Raw genomic sequence first — 12,480 nt, 5'->3', positions numbered from 1 at the left:
ATTCACGTTTTTTATTTTTTAAACAATGTCCTTCATGTAACAGTAGTTAAATGCAGCAGAAGGACATCATTAGAGCCATGGTTAACTGTAATTTACACCATTAGGAAGGCAGCACAATTTTTATTGCCTGGCAATTTTCTCACTTCAGTATTTGTACCATATGGCTCAATTTGTGTAATAACCTTAATTTCTGCACCCTTCAGGTCTGCTTCATCTCCTACAGAATCGGAATGCAGTTTAGCAGAAAGGGGACTGTCTATACTTCAAGAGTTGAGATTAATAATCTGTCACGTCCTGTTCTGGTGAAGGAATGTGAACAGCAGACAGATGGTATCTCTACAAATGACTGTCAGAGGTCCTGATCCAATCAATACGATGTATTAATACATCTCCCATCGCTCCTTCTCTAGGGGCCGCAAAGCACATCTGGAAAGTTCTGGGGACTGCGGTGCTGAAAGCTGATTCTTTTCAGAATCAAACTGAGTCCAATTAATTTTTCATGTATACTTGATAACCATTTTATAATGAGGTGTGTACTTCTTGACGGATATACAGTGGCAGTACAGACCGCCTGCATTTTCTATCCCCATTCAGTCCTCTTTTAGCAACCAATCCATTAATCAAACAATCTGGCATGGAGCTGAAACCTCAGCTCAGTGGTGATCAATACCATCCTAAAAAAATACAGAGACAGCCTCTAGCATGCATGGCTATCTGGCCATTACATCAGCTACTGCTTCAGGAAAAATAGTGTTGCCATAATTATCTTCTAGTTACAAAAAAACTGCTACTGCATTAGATTTATTTTGCTTTCCCTTTAAGCTCTGCAGTATACTCTTTCTGTGCAAATGTTATAGGAACAATTTTTAATTAACATTGTAACTGGGTTTATACTTTTGCTGATAACTAAATAAATTAAGTTTTTATATGCAGCAAATATCACAAGATTAAAAACGTAACAAATATTCTGTCCATCCTATGCTAAAATATATTGATACTGTATATCAATGCAGCTAATGTAAAAGGAACTGGATAACTCAAAACCTTTCAAACTCTAGAATGCATTTCTGACATTGAATGCTTGTGAAAATGACTCAAAGTCATAAACTTTTCTTTTCACATCATTTGCTATTTGCACAATCTTTACTGACTAGAATATGGTTTATGCATTGTACTAAAATATATTGATCAATGGTAATTATTTATTATACTGTGGACTAAGTATTATTTTGCAAATTTGAACTTATGCTATGTAGTCACAAAACAAAGTGGTTATTTGCCCAGAGAAGTAATTAACCTCTAGTCCAAATGATTAGTCCATTGGGGTTAATGGTCTCTGAACTTCAATAAAGCTGTCACCTGCCAATAACAGCCACTAACCCCTATCCTAATGATATTCCCATTATATTTTGCAGGTTATAATAGAGCAGTTAGAGTGGTCACCTGTCCATAACAGCTGCTGACTTTTAGCTCTGAAGTCTCCATTAAGTTTGATTAGCTTTGAACTCTGAAGATGTGGTCATCTGTTCATAATGTCCATATATCTCCAGTCCTTACAATGTTCACATTATATTCTCTAGGCTCTGGCAGAGCAGTTCGACTGGCTTGCTGCCTATGAGATCCACTATTCTAGATGTTACACTGTCAATTTGAAAGGAGAACTGAGTTCATCTGATTTTGCCAAATAATTAAAAATGTTGTAAAGGGAGTTATCCATATGTTTACTCATTCATCCCCCATTCTAGTATTTACGATTTAAGACTGCTGGATGGAGGCATCTGGCAATATATTTTGTGCAAAATTTCTCTGCAGTGGTATCATGTACGGGCTGTGGATTAATTTCCCCATTCCTGAGTTTACTGAGCTGGAACATCATTTCACTATAGGGTGTAGTACACAGAACAAGAGTCTGGAGCAAGAAAAGGCCATTTGACCTACTAAACCCACTCCATCCAGAATCCTTGTATACTATTCTATCACAGGCTTTCTCTGCCCCTGCCTATTGATCCTTACTTTAAAGAACACTAAGGAAGTGAAATTCAACTTCGGCAGAGGCGCAAAACAGGTGGAAGGCGACTGGTCAACTGCTATACACCCGCCCAATTTTCCTTACTATTCAAGTCAACGGAAAGGAAAATTGGGCAGGGTGTATAGTGGGCAGCAGATCCATTACAGCTCAGTTGCGCCCCTGCTAAAGTTGAATTTCACCCTTAAGTTCCTTATCCTACTTTTTGATAATAGAAAACAAGCCTAAAGCCCTCAGTTGATCCAGTTCCCTTTTGAAATTGCCAGTTGACCCTGAATCAACTACCTTCTCTGGTTGCGAGTTCCACATGTACATTATTGTGTGGGGGGGAAATGTTTTTAGAATCTTGCTGCACGCGTGTGAATTTTGTACTTACGTTCTCTATTCCTGTGCTCATTGGTTATTTCAAACAAAATACTACAATACTGAAAATCTGAAACAAAAATAGAAATTGCTGGAAACACTCAGCAGGTCAGGCAGCATTTGTAGATAAAGAAAATAAGTTAATATTTCAAGTATAAACTTTCTTCTGCCAAAGTTGTGGATAACGTAGCACACCAGGTTAATTCTGGACCCACACTTTGGGCTGTACTGCAGCGTACATCTGGACCTGTCTAGATAGTAGAACCTTTGCTTCAGCAGCTTAATGGTCTGTTCAATGAGAGCTCTGGTGGAAGGGTGGGCCGACTTGTATTTTTTTTCTGACACAGAAATTGGGTTGCAGAAGGAACAGGAGCAGGAGGAGGAGCAGGAGCAGGAGCAGCAGCATGAAGAGGAGGAAGAGCAAGATCACCCTTGCCCTTTGATGCCAGAGCCACTCAGACAGCAACTCATCGAAGAACACTTCATCTAAGCCATCCCTCCCATCCCCAATACACCAACAGTTCCACAATCCATATCAACACTGCCCTTACTACAACCACCCGATTCCCTTCCTCAATCCAGCTTTATGGGTCTTCGCCTCACTTTATTATAAATATAAACACCATCAACAAATCTAGAAATCAAAAAGCAAATTTATCAAACAACGGAATTCCATGTGAATTCCCTTAAATAGGTGGTATTTAAGTGGCAGCAGAGATGGTCAATTCCCCTCCCCCCCACCCCCCCAAACAGGCACACAGCCAATGAATAACGCAGGTAGAGCTGGCTACACGCCTAAATCATTTTAATGAGCAGCATTCACCAATTTCATGTGAACAGGCATGTGCAGCACACGCCCCACCTCCAGCTTTTCTGGTGCGATCAAATTTCTAGGCTAGTCTATAAATAATGTAAAAAAACTGGAAGAAACTAATAGAAACTGATTATGCTAATATTGTGTAATTTGCAACAAGATTGGAAAATTCAACTCTCTGACAGCCAGGATCAATTGCTCTGAACCTTTATTTCTAGCTAAAAACAAAGAAGCTCCGCACAGCAGTGTATTCATCCCTATATTTGCAAGGATCAGTTATTTCACCTTTTTTTTGTAGCATTTTGCTTATTCTGATCTGTTGCAACCTGTTGAAGTGCTTCTCAATCCAGTGCCTGGTTCAATTTATACCATGGGTTCAGGTTAACTTCCTCTGTTGATATGTCAGTTTTTGATGAGTCGAAAGTTAATTTACTTGAGCCAAAAGGTCCTGTTTTCCTGGCAATAAACATTTTCCAACACTATAGTCTAACACATTTATGAAACCAGGGGCCCTGATTTTAACCCAACACGCCTGGTGGGAAACATATTTGGACCTGGGCTTCTGAATATTTATGTGGCAAGGGCCTCACACCCCTTCTAAAACATGACTGTTAAAATAGTGGCTGGCAGGAATGCAGTGCAAACTCTGCCCCTATTTCAACTACTTGCACGCGCAGTTCTCTTTAGGTGTGGCTGAGGGTTGAAATCAGGGCTTACATTCTTTGATAGGGTTTACATATCAGACCATAGTATCATAGAATGATCTTGAATTTTATTATCTAATAATGATTTCTCAAGAAGAAATTAGCTTTGGCAGGTTTTCCCTTTCGTCTTGTGAGATTTTATCTGCCTTTTTATCAGTGTCACGTGGTAAAATGTGAAAACTGAAATGGTGTAAATGCAAAGAGGGAGATTTAAGCCACAGGCGATCTCATATTCAGCCGAAAGGTCTATTCATTTGAAAACCCAGAAAAAGTACTGATCAAATGCAATTAATTATATTTCCTGCGGGCCTATGAAGAGAGATCCATTAAGTAAGAATATAAATGATAAAAAAATTACAAAAGTTAAGCAACCTAGGTATTTTTCCTTTGGCTTACCGGCATTGTCACTGCTGTAACGGTAGACGTGTTAATTGTTGGATCATTTCTTCTCTCTTGGTAGACAACACGATAGTGAGAAATATCTCCATTAGGAAAGCTTGGCAGGGTCCAATGCAGTAAGACAGAGAAAGCACTTGTGGTTTGAGTAGAGGGAGCTGCCATGCCTTGAGGAGCTGCTTCAAGGGTTTGTGCAAAAGCCCACAGACTGTCTACTGATCCTCTGGAGTTACGAGCTCTGACACGATACTCATATTCAGTGTAAGGCTGAAGCATATCTGAAGCATCTATAAACTCCAAAGCACCTTCAGACCAAATGAAAACCAGCAGTTCTTCCTGAGTCCCAACAGGCTGTCTGCAAATCAGACAAAAATGAAAGCATTTATTCATTTCATCTAAGTAATCCTGGAAGAAAATAGGTTGGTTATATCCAATTTTATTTCTTTTAAGAGGAATTGTGCTTGTAATGTTGGATGATATTAAACATTTAGCCTTTACTAATAATAAATGATTGATTTTATTTGACAAAACCTGTTATTTCTTAGGAGGATATTTGGTAAACATGAACGTCCCCACATAAGTTAATAAAGCAACATGGACCATATAGGGACAAATGTTAAATGTAGCTTTCTCCTGGAGAAAATGCAAAAGTGCATTTGCCTCACTCCAGTCAGTATTTGTTGCAATTTTAGTAAAGCTAAATTCCCCCTGCCCCTTCCAGAAGCAGATCTAGCAGAAATTTAACATGTGAGATTAACGTGAAAAGAAACTGCAAAGTGAACAATGACTACTTACCTTGATGGAGGTAAAGGCCCTCAATTTCCTCAGACTTTCTGTTGCTGGGCTGCCGTAACTTAATCGGAGGTGCAACGGAAACCCTGTTTACGCCACACTTCTGATGAAGTTATGGCAGTGCAGTGCCAGAAAGTGTGAGGAATTCAGGGCCATAATTGCAGCTTTCTACATACTGTAGTAGCAAGTATGGGGCATTTGCACCTGTATGCTTGTAGCTGCAGAAGAGAAACAGGTTGAAGAGTTTTGAGATTGGAGATAGTGGGCAGAAGATCTCCAGAAAAGATGAGATCAGTCCCTGTTTGGGAAATAATATTTGGTAGTGGAGTATTGGTCCAGAGGGAGATAGGAGGCATCATCAGAGAGCTGGTGTTTGGATTATAGACTCTGCCGCCATAAAACACTGATGACCCCTTTGTGAGCAGGTTTAATGATGATGTCTGCGTCAGAACTGAGGGAATGGAGTGCTGCAAGTTCAAAGGGAGATAGATTAGAGTGAGTAAGGACAGTGATAAAACTGAGATGACTGCTATCACAGCAGCAGACTGAAAGAAGGTAAGAGGCTCAAGGAAGGGGTACAAGATGATAGTGAAGCCAGGGGAGAGATTCATGATGGGGGCCTTCCTGGCCAAAAGCAAAAAGGAAGCATGGAGCCAAAGGCAACGGAAGAAGAGCTTGGCAACATGTTACACTTGGAATCTATTTAGATGGAGGCACAGGGGGATGAAGCTGAGTCCTTTGCTGAGGACAGATCATTTGGGGTCAGAGAGGGGAAGGTCAAAGGGAATAATGAAAATCCAGCAAAGGGTGAGTAGAAGGAGAAATAGTGTTAGAAGTTGATGAATGAGGAGGGATTTAGAGGCAGGCTGGCATCCAAGAGTTGTTTGAGTTACTGATCCTTGTTACCTCAAAGGAAGAAAACAAGTTTTTTGTAAAACCACCGGATGAGACAAAGGATGATGTGTAACTAAAGACCAGCACAGCTACGAATTAAAGTGAATCAGTGCTGTGGAAGAGTGAGGTCAAAAGTATGCATGCACTGGCCCATAGTGAAAAGAGTGGATTCCATGACGTGGCAAGAACACTGGTTAAAGGAGCACTGAATACCATGGATATATCAATGATCATAGGTAGATATCAAACAGAAAAGGTGAAATTTGAGCTGCAATCCATGTAGAATGAGTTCGAAATATGCACTGAGAAATAAGATGTGGTTGTTTAACAAGGTCTTAGCAAACACCTGATCAAAACAAGAAGGGAAAGGGTTATCAATGAAAATGAATGAGGGAAAAGAACGAAAGAAATCACAGTGAAAGGAGGAACAAACTTTTTTTTATTCGTTCATGGGATGTGGGCGTCACTGGCAAGGCCAACATTTATTGTCCATCCCTAAATTCCCTCGAGAAGGTGGTGGTGAGCCGCCTTCTTGAACCTTTTTAGCGTGCATGTAGTCCCGTGTTGTAGCTTCACCAGGTTGGCACCTCATTTTTAGGTACGCCTGGTGCTGCTCCTGGTATCCTCTTCTACACTCCTCATTGAACCAGGTCTGGTCCCCTGGCTTGATGGTAATGGTAGAGTGAGGGATATCCCAGGCCATGAGGTTACAGATTGTGCTGGTATACAATTCTGCTGCGGCTGATGGGCCACAGCACCTCATGGATGCCAAGTTTTGAGCTGCTAGATCTGTTCTGAATTTATCCCATTTAGCACAGTAGTAGTGCCACACAACACAATGGAGGGTGTCCTCAGTGTGAAGACTTATTCAAGACTGGCAAACCTGGAAGTGAATGGGCAGTAAATTAAGCAATACAAGAGAAAGCAAAATGCTGCAGTTGCCAGAAATCTGAAACAAAGAAAGAGGCTCCCCACTTCTTAAGCTATTTACACACCCTTTTTTACCTTAATGTTTTAATGCTTCTGTCTATTACTTGACTGAGATGACCTGTTACATCATTCTACTCATAATTCCTGGCTGTGATATAAAAGGTGCTATAATAAATCTAAGTTCTTGCTTTACAATGTAATGGGCAGACTTACGTACTTTGTTCATTTCTGATCACCATGTTACAAAAAGCATGCACAAGCTTTCTAAAAGATGCAGAGAAGTGCAACAAGGTTGACCCTGAGTGTACAGGGCATGTACTAGATTAGAGAACTGACTCAAAAGTCTAGAATGCAAAATATTGAATGGTATAGATAGGGTAAGACCAGAACAATACTTCAAAGTCAGGAAAGCAGGAGCAGAGAAGATATATTTAAGTAAGTGAAAAATAATTTTAAAACAGAAATTAGGAACTTCTTTACTCAGTGGTTACATGATGAAGCAATCTGCCAGACAGGATAGTAGAGGCAGAAACATTAAGGAAGTTCAAAAAGAAATTGAAGAAGGGTCCAACCCGAAACGTCAACTCAAATTTCTCTCCACGGATGTTGCCTGACCTGCTGAGTTTTTCCAGCATTTTCTGTTGTTATTTCAAAAAGAAATTGGATGCTTTAATGGGAGACTGAGGACAATAGAGGGATCAGATTCAAAGGAACAAATGGCCTTTTGTCAACCTTGACATTTTTTTTATGATCATGAAGCATCTTATAACAGACAGTCTTATTGTCTTTCAAAACACAAAAATAAAAGGGAAACTAAATGAATTACAAAAGGATCAAAGAGAAATTAAAAAGGAAAATTGGAGAGAATAACAGAGCCTCATTCTTACAAGAATAAATTATTATGCTTACCATAGTGAATTTTGACATCATTGATATCAGTGCATTCCCTAAGGACATTTTACAGAGGTAAAATTATTGTTATTAGTGGATCTCCAGTAGTATTACACAGAGTAAGTCAGAGAATATGGGCCTAGAAATCCGATCATGCCCGAAATAGGGCACACAGGGAGGCGTATGCTTCACTTGGTTGCATGGACCACAGGAGATTCGTGCTAACAGTTTATTCTCATGTGACAGGCGTGAAGCCAGCGCTACCCACGTTGTTTATTGGCTGTGCACCTATTTGGAGGTGGGGTGGAAAATTGGGTATCACTGACCACACTTAAAGGCAGCCTTCACCTCTCAAAGAAGAGAGGCATTATAGCTGCAGTAAGGAAGAAAGGCTTGAAACTGGACGACATTATTAGCCCTTGTGCAAGCGGTTGGCAGGAGGAGTGAGATCCTGTCCCCCCGCAGGTTGCAGAAAGTCCTCCAGTCAAGACATGCACGCCAGCGAGAAGAGGTGGCTCAGAAGGTCAATGCCAGGAGCTTAGTTACCGGGACCTGGTTGCAATGTCAAAAGAAGTTTAACAACCTCACCAGGGTTGTCAAGGTAAGAAGCCTAACTCTCAGCTCAATTACTCTCTCTTCACACCTGCACCACCTGCACCGCCATTACTCTGAACCTGCCCCTGGCCCGCTTCCCTTCACTCTCCTGCAATCACTGCACCACACTTCACTGTACCTCCTTCTGCTCACACACACTGCATCTCCTACTCTCAGCACTATTGAAATGCTTACTTCCTCATACCTCACATCTTACACACATCTGCACTATTTGACCTTGATAGGCACATTCTCAAAACAGCTCACAAGGCTACCACTAACACACTCCCTTCTTTCTTGCAGGAGAAGGTACAACAGCAAATGAGAAAGCAGGAAGTGACCGAGGCTGCCTGCACATCCTGTCGCTACTGAACGAACAGGTCCTGGAGCTGACAGGCTGGGGGAGAGTCATGCCTGTGGTAAGTGGAAATGCTGGGGGAGATTTCCCATGGGGTTTATTCACGCCTTATCCTCTTTTTCCCTTCTATCTCACCCTACATACTGTGCGGCTGGAATTTTTACCTGGAGACATGCTGGGAGCGGGGGCTAGCGAGGGGGGGGGGGGGCGTCGGGGGAGAAGCGGGGAGGGGGTGGGGACCGGTACAGCATGGGAAACCTGGATGTCTGGGTTTTCCCACAGCGTGCCTGATTGACAGGCTGGCTTCTAATCGGGCGGGGAACGCTGGACAAGAGGGCGCAACCCCAGGTAGGTGCAAGCCTCGATCCCAGGGGGGTCCAATCCCTGACCCCAGGGGGGAGGTTGGGGGTGGGGGGTGCTGACGGTGGGGGAGCTTGGGGGGCCAGGGGGAAGGAGTCCTAACCTCACCTCGCTGCAGCTGCCAGGAATCCCAATGCCCGGGAACCCAGGCCGGCCACAGGTTAAATCCATGGCTTCCAGCCTCATTATGATATTTAAAGTGCCAGCCCACCTCCTGGGAGCAGGTTGGCTAACCACTCCATCCTGTCCCACCTCCGTGGGTGGGTTGGGGTCAGGATTCAGATTTTTAACTCTTTAACCTCCCACTGATTCCAACCTACCAGTTTTTTGGGGTTAAAATCCCCCCCCTGCATGACAAACTGCAGCTGCTTTCATCAGCCACTTATCTCTCTCTCTGCTCTCCCTTCACACTGAAAGCTAACACTGGTCATTCTCTTTTATTTCAAAGAGGCTTTTTAAAACCCAAATTAAATTAGAATGAACAAAGACACTGCGACCTGGATTTGCTTTTCCAGATCTAGGAGGGTCAGGGCGGGACTTGTGCCTACTCCCTTGAACCTGCCATTACTCAGCTCAAGTTTCTTGGATAGGGGACATTACGTATTCATGGCGGGATCCCTGCTAGAAAGCAGGATCCTGCCACTGCTCTAGGGCGAGAAAAACATTTGGAAGTACATGTGTGGATAACAGGTGAGGAGAGGATGAGGTTTAGCTGTAATGTATCATCGCAATAATGACCCTTACAATAAAAAGCCTGACTGTACTCATTGCTCAAGTTCACATGTGGAAAAATGGACACTTAGGTTGCTAGTGTCTGTGGAGCCACAGCCTAGCAAGAGTAACTGCCTTCAGAAGAGAACTGGAGGAGAAAAAAGATGCACAACATTGAATAATTATTGAACCATACAAAGTACAATGCATTCATTTATGGGAAGGAACGGGAGAAATTAGTCCCCACTGCGCCCGTTTTTCTGTGTCTCCTGTACCCCAAGGATGCCTGCAATACGTCCAACACCTTATTGGGTTGAGTGATATTCAGGCGTCCCTGGTGGCTGCCTAAAACAGGCGGTAGACTCCCTGCCTATGTTAATGAGGGGCCTAACATCTGTTTGAGGACCATACTCGGAAATTCATCAAGTGCTGGGCCTGCTCCGCTTAGTTTTTTGTTTCCTTCCGCGGCCTAACCAGCACTCCTTAAAGGCACCACTGGAGGCCGCCACCATAAAGCTCCACAAGCTGTGCTATGGGCTGCTGCCTCAAAAATGGGCCAAAACCAATTTCTAGACCATTGTTTCTGATTTTCCTTCCAAGTACTTGTATTCAAGCTTTAGATAGAGAGTTGAGGTGTAGGAAACTTATGAAGCCTAACCCACAGTTTTGATAGATTGGAAAGTATATTGAAGCTTCAACACAAAATTAAGCAAGTGACTTGTAGGAGCAGAGAATTTTGAATGTCTAGAGTGCCCTCAAATTGATTTATCTTAGGTTTCTTTCATTCAACCTGTGTAGTCAATAGCTTCAGGAGCAGTTACAGTAAAACTCATTTATGTTGCAGATGCCATCATCTTGGTGTAACTTTGCCAACATTTTGAATGACTCAGAAACATATTAGAAAAGAACATAAGATTAATAGTGACTGCTAAGAGATAAGGCTGTGCGATTCTTCTATAACTTGCCATGATGAGCAGTTTCATTAACATTGTAAAAGGTTGTTTACTGCTTGTCAGATTTGGCTCTTTTTATAAACCCCTTCATAAACATTAACCAGTACAGATGTCCTACTTTATTTTACTTGGACAAATAATTTTTATCATGGACAAAGGCAATGGAAAATACTGCAGTATACAGCAGTTAATTAATTCTCTGTTAATAAGGATGCTCATTTAAATGGAACATTTGCTAAGCCAAGGATTTATTCCCCATGTATTCTACAGAACCTGTTTAATAGGAACATTGAGACAAAAGTAATCTTTGGCCACACTGGGACGATGGGTCCTATTAAAATGTTTCTACTATGCAACGCCTGCTAAAAATAGAGAACATTTCTGGTTGGTAGTGTAGTTACTTATTCGAGGCACAGTTAAAAAAGAGTGAAGAGTAAGCACTCTGCCTAGCCGAGTCAAAAGTAATAAACCTTCTGCTCAAATGACACAATCAAATCAAAATCATAATTGTAGATTGTTGGATTCCTCTGTGTACAGCAGAATGTTGCTGACTGACATAGATAGAGAGCTGATTTTATTTAAAGTGTAATGAAAACGCTGCACTGGGGCACTAGATACAAATGTTATATTGGGCAATATCACAATGAATCACTTGCCAGTGATTTTAGTTGGAGTTTAGAGTCATTGAAACAACCACAATATTAAATCTTTCTCTGATGACAGTGACAAAACAGATGTTTATAATGACAGAATTGGGATACTTGCTGGCAGTTCCTTTCTATTTTCTAGCACATGCCTTTAATAGATGGAGTAATAAAGAAGATTATTTCAGGTGACATATCGGTGCTTACTCTTTTGAAAATGGTTTTCCACTGTGTGTTTGTACTGATAGCAGCAAAAAAGGATTTGTCACTAATACAAAAATTTCAGCGGAGCATAGTTTTGGGGTTGGTTTAGTGTTCTGCAGAATTGTTCTGGTTTTTAAAAGCTGCGTGTTTATTTCTTGAATTGGCTTTAGCCCCAAGACAGAAAGAGAAACAGAAGAGGACAGAGAAGCAAAAAGAGTTAAGAGAGAAGCAGCAAAGAAGAGAAGAGGAGAGACAGAGTATCAGCAACACAAAGACATCAATGACAGATAAGGAAGTGACAATTTTCTTTGATTTACCATGTGCAACACCATGGGAATTTAACCAGTCATATAAATAAATTTGTATTTCTAACTGGATGAATAAGTATTTTTGTAAGTATTGTAATTATGCAAATAATAATCTAAAGACAAAGGGGGAGAAATTCAGTTGTTAGCGCCACCTGTTAGCGCCTTAAGAGGGCGATAAGTGGGGCGCGACGCGGCTAGCGCCCGGGCATGGCGAGACCTGTGCCTCTCGCGAAATTGAGCGGACATTTAGTGGCGGCGCAAAACCGCAACGCCCGCTCAGCTGCGCGCGCAGATCCTGATGTCATTTCATGGTGCAACGCCCTTGGGGCGCCCCAAACCGGAACTTCAGTGGCGTCCCCCTCCTTTCCGCCTGGCGCTCCCAGCGACTGGTTGACTGGAACGGTTCCCAGTCGCTGTGGGGTTGGGGGGGCTCTTCCTGGCTTCTTTGTGGTAGCCATTTTTGGACCACTCCTTCTGTGAGAGAGAGATTTTCAGAGAGACAAAGGGAGAGAGCTTTCTGCATTGAGTCAGCACTCGC

General features: G+C 42.1%; 1 protein-coding gene across 7 annotated transcripts in view; it reads right to left on the bottom strand.

Moving 5' to 3' along the window:
• The window catches only part of ush2a (Usher syndrome 2A (autosomal recessive, mild)), a 1,396,947-nt gene that overhangs the window by 183,243 nt on the left and 1,201,224 nt on the right, over positions 1-12,480 (bottom strand). For all 7 annotated transcript variants that reach the window (XM_085981146.1, XM_085981156.1, XM_085981149.1 and 4 more), the window contains one exon: positions 4,304-4,658. In XM_085981146.1, the coding sequence (XP_085837272.1) occupies positions 4,304-4,658 (355 nt within the window). The remainder of the gene's footprint in view (positions 1-4,303; positions 4,659-12,480) is intronic.

Source organism: Somniosus microcephalus, chromosome 3 (genome assembly GCF_052327205.1).
Source record: "Somniosus microcephalus isolate GS21.2 chromosome 3, FLI_Smic_1.0, whole genome shotgun sequence".
Lineage (NCBI taxonomy): Eukaryota > Metazoa > Chordata > Chondrichthyes > Squaliformes > Somniosidae > Somniosus > Somniosus microcephalus.
This window is presented reverse-complemented; position numbering and strand designations above follow the sequence as displayed.